The sequence below is a fragment of the Dermochelys coriacea genome, chromosome 2 (genome assembly GCF_009764565.3).
Source record: "Dermochelys coriacea isolate rDerCor1 chromosome 2, rDerCor1.pri.v4, whole genome shotgun sequence".
In the NCBI taxonomy this organism is placed as follows: Eukaryota; Metazoa; Chordata; order Testudines; family Dermochelyidae; genus Dermochelys; species Dermochelys coriacea.
Window position 1 is genome coordinate 191,321,558 of NC_050069.1, and position 12,538 is coordinate 191,334,095.

A 12,538-nucleotide genomic window follows, 5' to 3' on the forward strand; every position below is an offset into this window, starting at 1 on the left:
GGGAAAAATATCTTAAGGATATCAAAAACAAATTACTAGCTCCAGGCAAATGTGTAGGTAGAATTTACAAGTCCGGTTGCAGATTTCTATGGGTTCTCCGAAGGATAAATGTATCCAAATTCTACTTGTTTTATTTGAACACCATGTCTATGAAGTAGGGAAGATTTACCCTTAATACTTAATGCACATGGATTAAGTGACCTTTCCAATGTGACAGTAAGTCTCTGGTGGAGACAAGAACAAAACCCAGATTGCCTTACTCCTAATCCAGTGCCTTAGTGACAAGACCATCCTTCTTCTCCAATACATACTTTAACATACTGAAGATATTCTGACACTTCTTATGAAGCAAATCCTTTCCCAGTGCTCATTGCAAGTACCCTAGTGATACTGGGGGGGGGGGGAAGGGAAGGAGTTCTCCCCCGGGAAATGTACTTAGGTGTAACACTCATTCAAAAAGTTCCTTGGTACAGTTTGTACTGTTGACTCTGCAGATCAAGCTCCTGTACTTGCATGTAATTCGAGAGGAAACTGTCAAAATTCTTCTTTCTTCTTCTGCAAACTACTCTCCAACCAAATCATGGAAAACCAAGACTCTGAGTCCTTACCCTCTCAGATGCAGAACGCACTCTAGATTTGTGTCCAAATTCACCCCCTCTTTCTTGGAGATTTTCTTTTAAGGGCAGTTGCAATAACATAATAGTTCAGCCTAAATTTCTCCTTCAAACTAGGAAGTTTCTAGCATTGCCTTTAGAGTTTTTGTCTTACTTGCCAGTTCTCTCTATGCAGAAAGCAACTTGAATCTGTTTATATTTGGGGTGGAATTAAGACATGCTGTCTACAACTAGTCAGCATTTCTATGCAGGATTCCAATGCCCACTAAGAGGGAGGGATAACAGAAGAATCTTGCTACCATATTAACACTCCTAATGCAGTCATAAGTATTTTGCATACTTCTGTCTTTGATAAAATGTGCGATTTTCAAAAGCACCTACGTGACTATCAGGGGGACTTGTGCTCTTAAGTCACTCAAGTGGCATTTTGAAAATCTAACCCAAAATGTGTGTCGTTGCCATGTATGGTGGTGTTCTAACATTTTAAATAACTATTTTCAGATATGAACAAGCCGAACAGCTGAGGAAAAAATCCTTTAAAATGCGACAAAAAGCAGCAAGGCGGAAAGGCAATTTGGTAAAGATTTGATACTTAATCAAAATAGAGGCTAGCTGTGGCTTTGTTGTATGGATGATGAAGTGTGTTTGAAGAACTGTTCTAAAAATCTGATGCTTAAGTGCTTTTGATAATTGAAAGTTTGCCAGCTTAACCACTTTAGGAGCAGCATTGGTGTCTGCTCTTTCAACCTCACTGGAAATAAAGGTGGATAAGTACAACTATAATATAGTAGTGAGTGATGGAGAATAAATAAGTGGATATAGAAACCCTCCAAATATCAGACTTTGGGGATTCAGATTTCATGCTGAGACTATACGTTGTTGAAAGGAAACTAGAGAAAGTATTCTGTAGGAGGTAACTGAGGGCTTAATTCTACGACTCTATTGTGCATAGTGCCTACTACCATAGATAACAGTGTCACAGTGGTGACAATGTCAGTAACCACTATATTTGGTAGTGGTTTAAGGATGAAGCCCTAAGCATGTACTCCCTCTTTATGGCACTTCCATGTTTTTTTTTTACTCTTTTTTTCTTCTGTTTCTCCTGCCATAAAGCTCCTAGGGGAATTCTAGTTTTAGGTTCAGTCTCTGCCTCAGAGGCAGAGAAGCACCCATAATACAATAACTCTGCTAGAAACTATATAGTTGAAGCAACATAAAGAAAAACAATGGAAATGTCACTCTTCCCACCACAGTTATTTAAAGAAAAATAAAATCTGTTCATGGGGATTTCACTTTGTCAACTTCCATAATGATTTCAGTTACACAAACATTTTTTATTAGAACTATTAGTGTGGGCTGGGGGTGTTATCAAAGAGGTCTCTGAAGTATCTGATTACACTTTTTACTCTCTCTCCACATCATTTATGACAAGTATTGCCATACCATGCCTTTCTATGAAGCTTTACAAAATCCTTCAGTAATATTTTATAATGGTTTTATACGACATCAGCTTCAATTCCATTTTGAGTTCTTAAGACCTAAGAAATTAATTGAAACAGATTGAACTGAAAAATTTAAGAAGACTAGAACATATTGTAAAGGGAAGGCAAAACCAGAGCATAGCAGATTGAGGATGTATAGAGACATAAAGGGTAACAAGAAAACATTCTATAAATACATTAGAAGCAAGAGGAAGACCAAGGACAGGGTAGGCCCGTTACTCAATGAGGGGGGAAAATAATAACAGAAAATGTGGAAATGACAGAGGTTTTTAATGACTTCTTTGTTTCGGTTTTCACCAAGAAGGTTCGTGGTGATTGTATGTCTAACATAGTGAATGTCAGTGAAAATGAGGTAGAATCCAAGGCTAAAATAGGAAAAGAATAAGTTAAAAATTACTTAGACAAGTTAGATGTCTTCAAGTCACCAGGGCCTGACGAAATGTATCCTAGAATACTCAAGGACCTGACGAGATATCTGAGCCATTAGCAATTATCTTTGAAAAGTCATGGAAGACAGGAGAGATTCCAGAAGCCTGGAAAAGAGCAAATATAGTGCCAATCTATAACAAGGGAAATAAGGACAATCTGGGGAATTACAGACAAGTCATCTTAATTTCTGTACCCGGAAAGATAATGAAGCAAATAATTAAGCAATCAATTTGCAAACATCTAGAAGATAAGGTGTTAAGTAACAGCATGGATTTGTCAAGAACAAATCTTGTCAAATCAAACTGATAGCTTTCTTTGACAGAGTAACAAGCCTTATGGATAGGGAAAGCAGTAGATGTGGTATATCTTGACTTTAGTAAAGCTTTTGATACTGTCTCGCATGACCTTCTCATAAACAAATTAGGGAAATGGAACCTAGATGGAGCTACTGTAAGGTGGGTGCATAACTGGTTGGAAAACCTTTCCCAGAGAGTAGTTATCAGTGGTTCACAGTCATACTGGAAGGACATAATGAGTGGGATTCCGCAGGGATAGGTTCTGGGTCCAGTTCTGTTCAATATCTTCATCAATGATTTAGATAATGGCATAGAGAGAACACTTTTGAAGTTTGCGGACGATAGCAAGCTGGGAAGGGTTGCACGTGCTTTGGAGGATAGAATTAAAATTCAAAATGAGCTGGACAAACTGGAGAAATGGTCTGAAGTAAATAGGATGAAATTCAGTAAGGACAAATGCAAAGTACTCCACTTAGGAAGGAACAATCAGTTGTACACATACAAAATGGGAAATGACTGCCTAGGAAAGAGTACTGCAGAAAAGGATCTGGGGTCATAGTGGACCACAAGCTAAATATGAGTTAACAGTGTAATGCTGTTGCAAAAAAAGTGAACATCATTCTGGGATGTATTAGCAGGAGTGTTGTAAGCAAGACACGAGAAGTAATTTTTCCGCTCTACTCTGCGCTGATTAGGCCTCAACTGGAGTATTGTGTCCAGTTTTGGGTGCCACATTTCAGGAAAGATGTGGAGAAATTGGAGAGAGTCCAGAGAAGAGTGACAAAAATGATTAAAGATCTAGAAAACGTGACCTATGAGAGAAGATTGAAAAAATTGGTTTGTTTAGTCTGTAAAAGAGAAGGCTGATGGGGGACATGATAACAGTTTTCAAGTATGTAAAAGGTTGTTACAAGGAGGAGGGAGAAAAATTGTTTTTCTTAACCTCTGAGGATAGGAGAAGCAATGGGCTTAAATTGCAGGAAGGGAGGTTTAGGTTGGACATTAGGAAAAACTTTCTAACTATCATGGTTTTAAATACTGGAATAAATTGCCTAGGGAGGTTGTGGAGTCTCCATCACTGGAGATTTTTAAGAGCAGGTTAGACAAACACCTGTCAGAATGGTCTAGATAATACTTAGTCCTGCTATGAGGCCGGGGACTGGACTAGATGACCTCTCAAGGTCCCTTCCAGTCCTATGATTTTGTGATTTCATGGAGGCATACTGCGTGTAATTCACCCCATGCAGAGGACCAACAGAAGGTCTATGCAGCCTTAATTCACATAATAGGGCTTACATGGGGTCTATTTGGGACAAAGGCCTTGTGCTGTCCTTCTACACAGGAGTGAATTTCAGTCGTAGATGTTAAACTTTTGATGCTGATGGACTTTCATTACCTTATGCTTTGCTTTAGTTTGGATTTGCTCTTCTACGTCAACGAGCCTTGCAGCTGGAAGAGCTCACGTTAGGCAAAGACACATCAGATAATGCTCGAACCCTCAATGAGCTTGGAGTTCTCTATTATCTGCAGAATAATCTTGAGTAAGTAATGTTTGCCACACAGTCATAATTCCCTCTGTCTTTCTTATATCTAATGAGACACATTATATGGAAGCACACGAAAAATTCCTAGTGATAAGACTAAACACTCTCAAATACTAAATACAGTGCAATTTCCAATTTCTTTTACTGTTTTCTATTATGAAATTCACTCAGTATCTGAAGTCGCTGTATAGTGAGTGTCATTGGCATCTGGATATTTACCACATCACTGTTTTAGAACTGATGTACTACTACATTAAATTTAACTATCACTAGTTGTAAATATATAGGGTATTTTTATGTTCTCTCTACCATGGTTCTCTATTACATAAGACTCCTTTATAAAATTCTCAAAAAGAAAAGGAGTCCTTTTGGCACCTTAGAGACTAACAAATTTATTTGAGCATAAGCTTTCGTGCATCCGATGAAGTGAGCTGTAGCTCATGAAAGCTTATGCTCAAATAAATTTGGTAGTCTCTAAGATGCCACAAGTACTCCTTTTTCTTTTTTGTGAATACAGACTAACACGGCTGCTACTCTGAAACCTTTATAAAATTCTCATTCTAATAGGAAACTGTTTTTTTCTTTTATAGCATTCAAAATGCCGGTCCTACAAGGAAAGTAATGAATAAATTGTACATATATATTATAGGTGAGATCCTTGCCCCTGCTCTGATTCCTTTATGATGTGCAAAAGGGCCAGAGCAGCATAAAGAGGCACCAAAAGCTATGTAACTGGCCAGAGGAGAATTCTCCTAGCACAGGGGTTGGCAACCTTTTAGAAGTGGTGTGCTGAGTCTTCATTTATTCACTTTAATTTAAGGTTTCGAGTGCCAACACTACATTTTAACGTTTTTTAGAAGGTCTCTCTCTATAAGTCTATATATTATATAACTAAACTATTGTTGAATGTAAACAAGGTTTTCAAAATGTTTAAGAAGCTTCATTTAAAATTAAATTAAATTAAAATGCTGATCTTACACTGCCAGCCCGCTGCCGGTCTGGGCTTCCGTTCACCAAGGCTGGCAGCGGGCTGAGCGGGGCCTGCGGCCAGGACCCTGACTGGCAAGGGGCCGGCAGCCAGAACCCCAGACCGGCCGCGGGCTGAGTGGGGCCGGCGGCCAGGACCCCAGACCGACAGTGGGCTGAGCAGCTCAGCCCGCTGCCGGTCTGGGGTTCTGTCTGCCAGCTCCTGCCAGCCAGGGTCCTGGCTGCCGGCCCCGCTCAGCCCGCTGCCAGTCTGGGGTCCCGGCCCTGTCCACATAGAGTAGGTACCTACCTTCTCCCTGGTTCTAGCCATTCTCTTCCTCTCTTTGCACTGAGATGAGGGTGGGAGTGCACTAAGAACAGGGCTGGGGGTGAAGGAGCAGGCTAGGGGTTGGGGTGCAGGGTCTGATAAGGAGCTAGAATGAGGGAGGGGGCTCAGGGTTGGGGCAGGAGGTTTGGGTGTGGAGCTCTTACCTGGGCAGCTCTCATTTGGTGCAAAGGGTGCAGGTGGGAATGTGTGTGTGCAGGAGCTCCCGTTTGGTGTGAGGGGTGGGGATGTGGATGTGGGGGGTGCAAGAGTCAGGGCATGGGGGCTGGATGTGTGTGAGTAGGGTGCAGGAGTCAGGGCAGGGGGACTGCGGGGGCTGGGTATGTGTGGGGGGTGCTGGATCAGGGCTGGGGTGTGTTGGGGGGGGTGCAGGGGTAAGGGCAGAGGGCTAGGGGTTTGTGAGGGAGGTGCAGGGGTCAGGGCAGAGGGTTGGGGATGTGGGCTGGGGTCATGGGGGTGCTCCCAGCCCCCTGCCCTGAGCAGCTCACCCCCTGCCCTGAGCGGATATGCCGATTCCATCCCCTTCCCCAAGGTCCCTGGAGCAGAGAGCGCGCTGCGGCTCCACTTTTCCCTCTCCCGCTCCGTAGCAAGGGCCGTCAGCTGATCGGCCGAAGGGAGGGAGAGAAGGAGGGGCAGGAACCCTGCACACTGGGGGAAGAGGTGGTGGGACGGGGAAACTTGCCTGCCCTGCAAGGAGAGAGCGGTGGACGGAGAAGAGTGGGCTGGGCCAGGCACGATTTTTAATGGCATGCTGCTGTCCCTGGCAGACAGCAGCATGCCATTAAAAATTGGCTCGCATGCTGTCTGAGGCATGCATGCCATAGGTTGCAGACCCCTGCCCTAGCACAAGAAAGGCAGAAGACATATATGAAACTGTGTCCCAAGGACCGCCTCACAAGCCCCAGTTTAGAGGATGTGATGCGTCATGGCCACAGCCCTGCAAGCTCAGCCCACAGGGCAACCTGCAGATGTTCTTTAACATAGGCCCCCAGAGCTGTGTAAGTTATATTGAGCACCTCTCCGATACCTGAAGCAGCCCTGGTATGGGAGGGTGCCTTAAAGCCTACCTTAACTCCTATGCTTTTTTGCTCTTAGTGCCCAGTGCCTCTTAGAAGTGCAACACAGAATTTCACCTCAAGTCTTTAAGTCCTTTTAGATATTTTTCTTGTATCTGAATGTCAGGGCAGGTTTTCACTACCCACCGGATCAGCAGGTAGTGATCTATCGGGGATCGATTTATCGCATCTCATCTAGACATGATAAATCGATCCCCGAACGCGCTCCCTGTCGACTCCGGAACTCCAGCTCGCGAGAGGCAGAAGCAGAGTTGACGGGGAAGCGGCAGTTGTCGACTTGCCACTATCCTCACGGCCAGGTAAGTCGACCTAAGATACGCCGACTTCAGCTACGCTCTTTGCGTAGCTGAAGTTTCATATCTTAGGTTGACACCTCCCCCCCGCTCCCTCCTTCCCCAGTGTAGACCAGGGCTCAGGATCTGAGTGGCAGAATAAAGAAGTTAAAATATGTTGTGGTTTAGAGTGTTTACATGTATAACCACTAGTTAGTGCAAAATCCTAGTTATGAGAATTGACTTGTAACAGTTGATGCATGTATGTTATTTCTTGTTTTACTTGTCATGCAGTCAGGCCAAAGTCACTGATGATAAATGACTGATATCTGTAAAATCTGTCATGTGAGATCATTGTATACTCCACCATCTGTCAGTTCATCTGCAATTTTTTCAAATACTCCCTATTTCCTGTAGCTTTTTTCTCCCACTTTAATTGGTGAGCAAAACAGCACAGTCTTCTAGTAAAGATATTCATGAAAGTTTGTTATTGCTTTTTGAAACAGAGTACCATGCTGTAGTTCTGAATCAACCATTAAAGAGTCTCTTTTGATAGTTTGATGCAGCTGAAGGGAATTTGTTTGTATCAACTGATAAATGTAAGCCTGATCTGTAGCTGTTATGTAGGGAGCATTCCTTTGGCTCCCGCAAGGCGACTCCAGGCTTGAACCCATCTTTTGTGTATATATTAGTCCTTCTCTCCATCTAATGTGAAACAAATATTTCCAATTTACTAAACTGACCTGTCTCAAGAATAGGGTGACATAGAATGTGTGTGTGTCACGATGACAAACTACCTAGCTGTAATTGATATTGCATGCAGGGCTTCTATGGGGACTCACTTTCTTTTTGTCACAGAGAGAAAATATTAAATGTGTGATAAAATAGTACCACAATAATGTAATAAAATACATAACTGTTTGATAGGATAGACACTTGAACAATTACTTCAGAGAAAGCCTTAGGCTAGATCTTAATGTGTAAACTATAGCAGCTAAGCCTATTGTACATAAACCTATTTCTTTTACAGTCTTTGCAATTGTTTGCCAAGGGAATTCTAACTGCTACTTGCTGAATTTTTACATAGTTCCAGAGTTGGTTACCTGATCTTGCTTCTTGTTTCATGAATGTTTGCTCCTGGGAGGAGTTGCATTGAAGCCAGTGGGATTATTCGCATGAGTAAGGGTTACTTTACTTGTATAAAAAAGGGTACAGATCAGACTCAAAAGGAATATTCACAAGGTAATGTAATATAAGAAAAAAATTCTACCCAACTGACCTAAAGTGCTAGCTTTTGGTCAACTGGTATTAGTGCTCTGAGATTGCATTTGATGCTCTAGTTAACTCTATAACTACACACTTTCAATTAGACAGCGTGCTGTTATCTATTGTCTGTCTTTTGTGTTTGGATATACAATTTTTCACTAAGACTGTTTAAATGAGTTGCTCTGCTGTATTTGCAAAAAGAAAAGGAGTACTTGTGGCACCTTAGAGACTAACAAATTTATTAGAGCATAAGCTTTCGTGAGTTACAGCTCACTTCATCACGAAAGCTTATGCTCTAATAAATTTGTTAGTCTCTAAGGTGCCACAAGTACTCCTTTTCTTTTTGCGAATACATACTAACAGGGCTGCTACTCTGAAATTTCTATTAGAATACAATGGCACTTCTGCAGGCACAAAAGTAACTTTCATGGTATGTACTTATGGCACCTTAGAGACTAACAAATTTATTTGAGTGTGAGCTACAGCTTACTTCATCAACAATTTATCGTGTCTAGTGTCTAAGGTGCCACAAGTACTCCTTTTCTTTTTGTGAATACAGACTAACATGGCTGCTACTCTGAAACCTTTCATGGTATGCACACATTTAATCTTTGGAGTATTGCTGTGTGAATTTGTTTGTAGGACAGCTGAACTTTTTCTGAAGCGCTCCTTAGAAATGAGGGAGAGGGTCCTGGGACCAGACCACTCAGACTGTGCACAGTCTTTGAACAACCTGGCAGCTCTGTACAATGAAAAGAAACACTACGATAAGGCTGAGGAACTGTATGAAAGAGCTTTAGAAATTAGGAGGAGAGCATTAGCCCCTGATCATCCCTCATTGGCTTACACCGTGAAACACCTTGCAGTACTCTACAAAAAGGTGGTAAGTATGTGTGTGTTTTATACATCATTTAAAAATAATGTCTTGCACTTTCCATCCCAAAAGAGGCAGAGTATCAAAAAGAGTTTGGATATCAGCATCCTCCAGAAACACACAAAAAACAAATTTAAGTATATAAATTAAAGTTGTCTCTGTTTTTGCACCTCGTAGGAGCTCTGTGGAACACTTTCCTAAAGAAAAACTATTCTTTAATAATGTCTTCAGTATATTGGGCAGCTACAAGCTTTTCCTTTAACTTCATTCAGACAAATTTATTCAGCCAGTATATTTACCACAAAGAAAACAACTCAGTTAGAAGACAGCATTATGGCTGTTGCCAGGGAATCTCTTCTCCACTTTCATATTTTGAGTTCCTCTGCATACTGTATGCAGCATCCTTTGCAAGCATTTGTTCCAGTCAACCCAGATGCAGACACCATATTTTTGGCACTTCAGAATAATTTCTCCTAATTTTTACATATGAACCCAGTCAACCATCTAAGTATTTATAATAGAACTGGCAGCAGCTCTCTCTGTGGGTATCTTGAGCCGTTTCTACTTCGTTTCACTTCACTGAAAAATAAGCAATTACTCTCTTGCTTAATACTCTATATATTCTATATTGGTGACAATAGTAATTTATATTTTCAAAATACCTTATAAATATTAACTGTCAATTGACTGATTTGATATGAAGGGAAATCCCTGTCTATAGGAATAATGTAAACTGTACTCAGCCTTGCGGCTAGGCAGAACGTGAACCCTAAAGTTTCCAACTGTTACACTTAAGAGTTCAAATTCAGAACAGAGTGATAGTAGATGAGTGTTTCTTTCTGCATTCTTGCATTTGCATTTGCCATTCTTCTAAATTGGAAGAATCCTGTAAACTTATTTCTTGTCCAGACACTTCCTGTGCTCTTGCACAAGTGCTTTTACTGCTAACGCCTCCAGCAGCATTCTGAAAAGGGGTTGGTATCACATGAGCTTTTCCCATTTCAGACTGCTGCAGTGGACTCTGCCAGAAAAGCAAACTGCTGCGCTTGGATGAACATAGATGAAAACACAAGGGGAGTGAGTGGAAGGGAAGAGACTAGAGTTGGAGGTACATAAAGAATGGTTAGATACTTGACCATAGACAGTGATTGACCTTTTTCACAGTTACCTCTTGATATAAAATCATAGCTGCTGGGTGTGAAGAAACAGAAAATTGCAGACTTTACACGTCCAAAACTACCTTGGACATGTTCCTGAATTTCCATTTCATGCTAAATGTCAAACATTCATATTCCAGAAATAGAATCCCAAGTAAAAAAAAAAAATCAAATCACTAATTCAGTACATCCAATGAATCAGGAAGGAACATGCTTGAGAAATAATCAGAGCTAGAGACCGGAAAGACCTTTCCTACCGGGAAGGACTTAAATGGGAATTGAAGGCACTCGGACCATTAATGATGATCAACAGGAATGGTTTATTGTAGATATTCATTAAGGGTCCAATCCTGCAAGGTTTAAGTGGACTTTCTTCTCCTGAAAGCAATTACAACTTTTCTAAGCTCTTTATTCACAAAAAAATTAAACATGCATCTAGGCCTGCTATAACTACATGGCTTGTTTTAACATTGGTTTGTTTTCTAGGGAAAGCTTGACAAGGCAGTGCCTCTGTACGAGTTGGCTGTTGAAATTCGTCAAAAATCATTTGGTCCAAAGCACCCTAGTGTAGCTACTGCCTTGGTAAACCTGGCTGTTCTTTATTGTCAGATGGTAGGTTTTTCCTGTCTTATATATTTCAGCAATTTTATATATGAAATTTAATAGCATATAAAAGGACATCAGGGAATTCAGAGTCTCATATACGTTTTTACAATCTGAAAGAACATATTTAGCAGGAAAATGTGATTGCACTGATTGGAATTTAGCCAGGGGCAAAAGGTTATGTTAACCCCTTCAATCTTGTAAAAAAAATACCATGGGATTTTTAATAAATCATAAATCACGGCCTTTGGTTTAAAACTACATCTAAAGCACTGGTTTAGCACTGACTGAGGGAGCATTACCGACTGAAATTCTGGCACTCCTTCATGCACATTGATCAAGTGTAGTCTTGCCTAGGCTTTTAAGCTCTGATAAGACTGCAGTTGTAGCCTTTCTACTCTATACCTAATATAGGTCAGAGAGAAAAAAACATTTACCGAGATCTTACCATCCATTTGTTTCCTTAGCATCAACAACAGTAAACATTTCTACTTAATATATCATATATTGTTCTGTTATGTTGCTTGAGATCTGTAAACCTGGCTTTCAATAAGAGATTACAGCTGATTAGCTAAAACCCAGGAATGTGTTTGGTAGTTTAACCTATTCATTTAGGATGAGACTTTCAAAGCCACCTAAGGAACTCTGACCCCGATTATCCTAAAATTAATGGGAACTGGGTGTGAAAATCTTTTAGGTTGCTTTAAAAGTCTCACTCTTATGTAAACAGAAATTCTTTTAAAAACAAAACATTGTTTTGGTTTAGCAAAGAAACTCAACTCTATGATGTGTCTATACAGTTTGCAGAAACCAAATAGTATGCGTAATACCTATTTAAACAACTGGTTTTCATCTTGTTTTCCTTCCCCCACCCAAAAAGAAAAAGCACATTGAAGCCTTACCTCTGTATGAATGTGCATTAAAGATTTATGAAGACAGCTTTGGTCATATGCATCCTCGGGTGGGAGAAACACTAAAAAACTTAGCTGTGTTAAGGTAAGACCAGATATTTTTCTCATGTCACCTAATATAGGGAACTGCTTCCATTAAAAAAAATTAACAAATGTGAATAATTATATCAATAGAAAATGCTTTATTAGGCAATTTGGGGGCTAAAATGTAGACAGTGTTGGTAACTGTGTTAATTATAGTAGGGCGACAGTCTGAAATAATGCAGACTGGAACCTTGAGGTATATATGCACCTCTTTCCTTGGGCAACAAACCTGGGGGAACTTGGATCCAGGTCTTGTCCTATCACAATCACAACTCTTCCAAGCTGTTTCAACTTATTCCTCCATGATGCAATACAGTTACACTTAACACAGTGAATGCAACTGGAGTGCATGCTGATAATTCCTAGTGGCTAGTGCCAGCTCCAGCAGGGCAGAGTTAAGGTTGTATGATCCTTTACCTTACCTCACCTTTGTATTTCCTTGTTTTCAGACATTTTTGCTGAACTCAATATCCTGGAAGGGCACAAGTTAACACCAGGCAATCTGAACTCAGCATTAACAAAGTTTTTTGCTGTTTAATTGTATTTTGTTTTTGCAGACTTCAGTACAGGACTGAGTTGGTGGGGCAGGGTTGGTTAA

The 12,538-nt window shown here is 40.7% G+C and overlaps 1 protein-coding gene across 4 annotated transcripts in view; it reads left to right on the forward strand.

The window, feature by feature from the left end:
* The window catches only part of NPHP3 (nephrocystin 3), a 47,732-nt gene that overhangs the window by 29,774 nt on the left and 5,420 nt on the right, over positions 1–12,538 (forward strand). For 2 of the 4 annotated variants that reach the window (XM_038392554.2, XM_043508923.1), the window contains 5 exons: positions 1,116–1,191; positions 4,255–4,382; positions 8,954–9,194; positions 10,829–10,954; positions 11,826–11,941. In XM_038392554.2, coding sequence (XP_038248482.1) covers positions 1,116–1,191; positions 4,255–4,382; positions 8,954–9,194; positions 10,829–10,954; positions 11,826–11,941 — 687 coding nt within the window. The remainder of the gene's footprint in view (positions 1–1,115; positions 1,192–4,254; positions 4,383–8,953; positions 9,195–10,828; positions 10,955–11,825; positions 11,942–12,538) is intronic. The other 2 variants (XM_043508922.1, XM_043508924.1) reach the window with 2 other exon arrangements.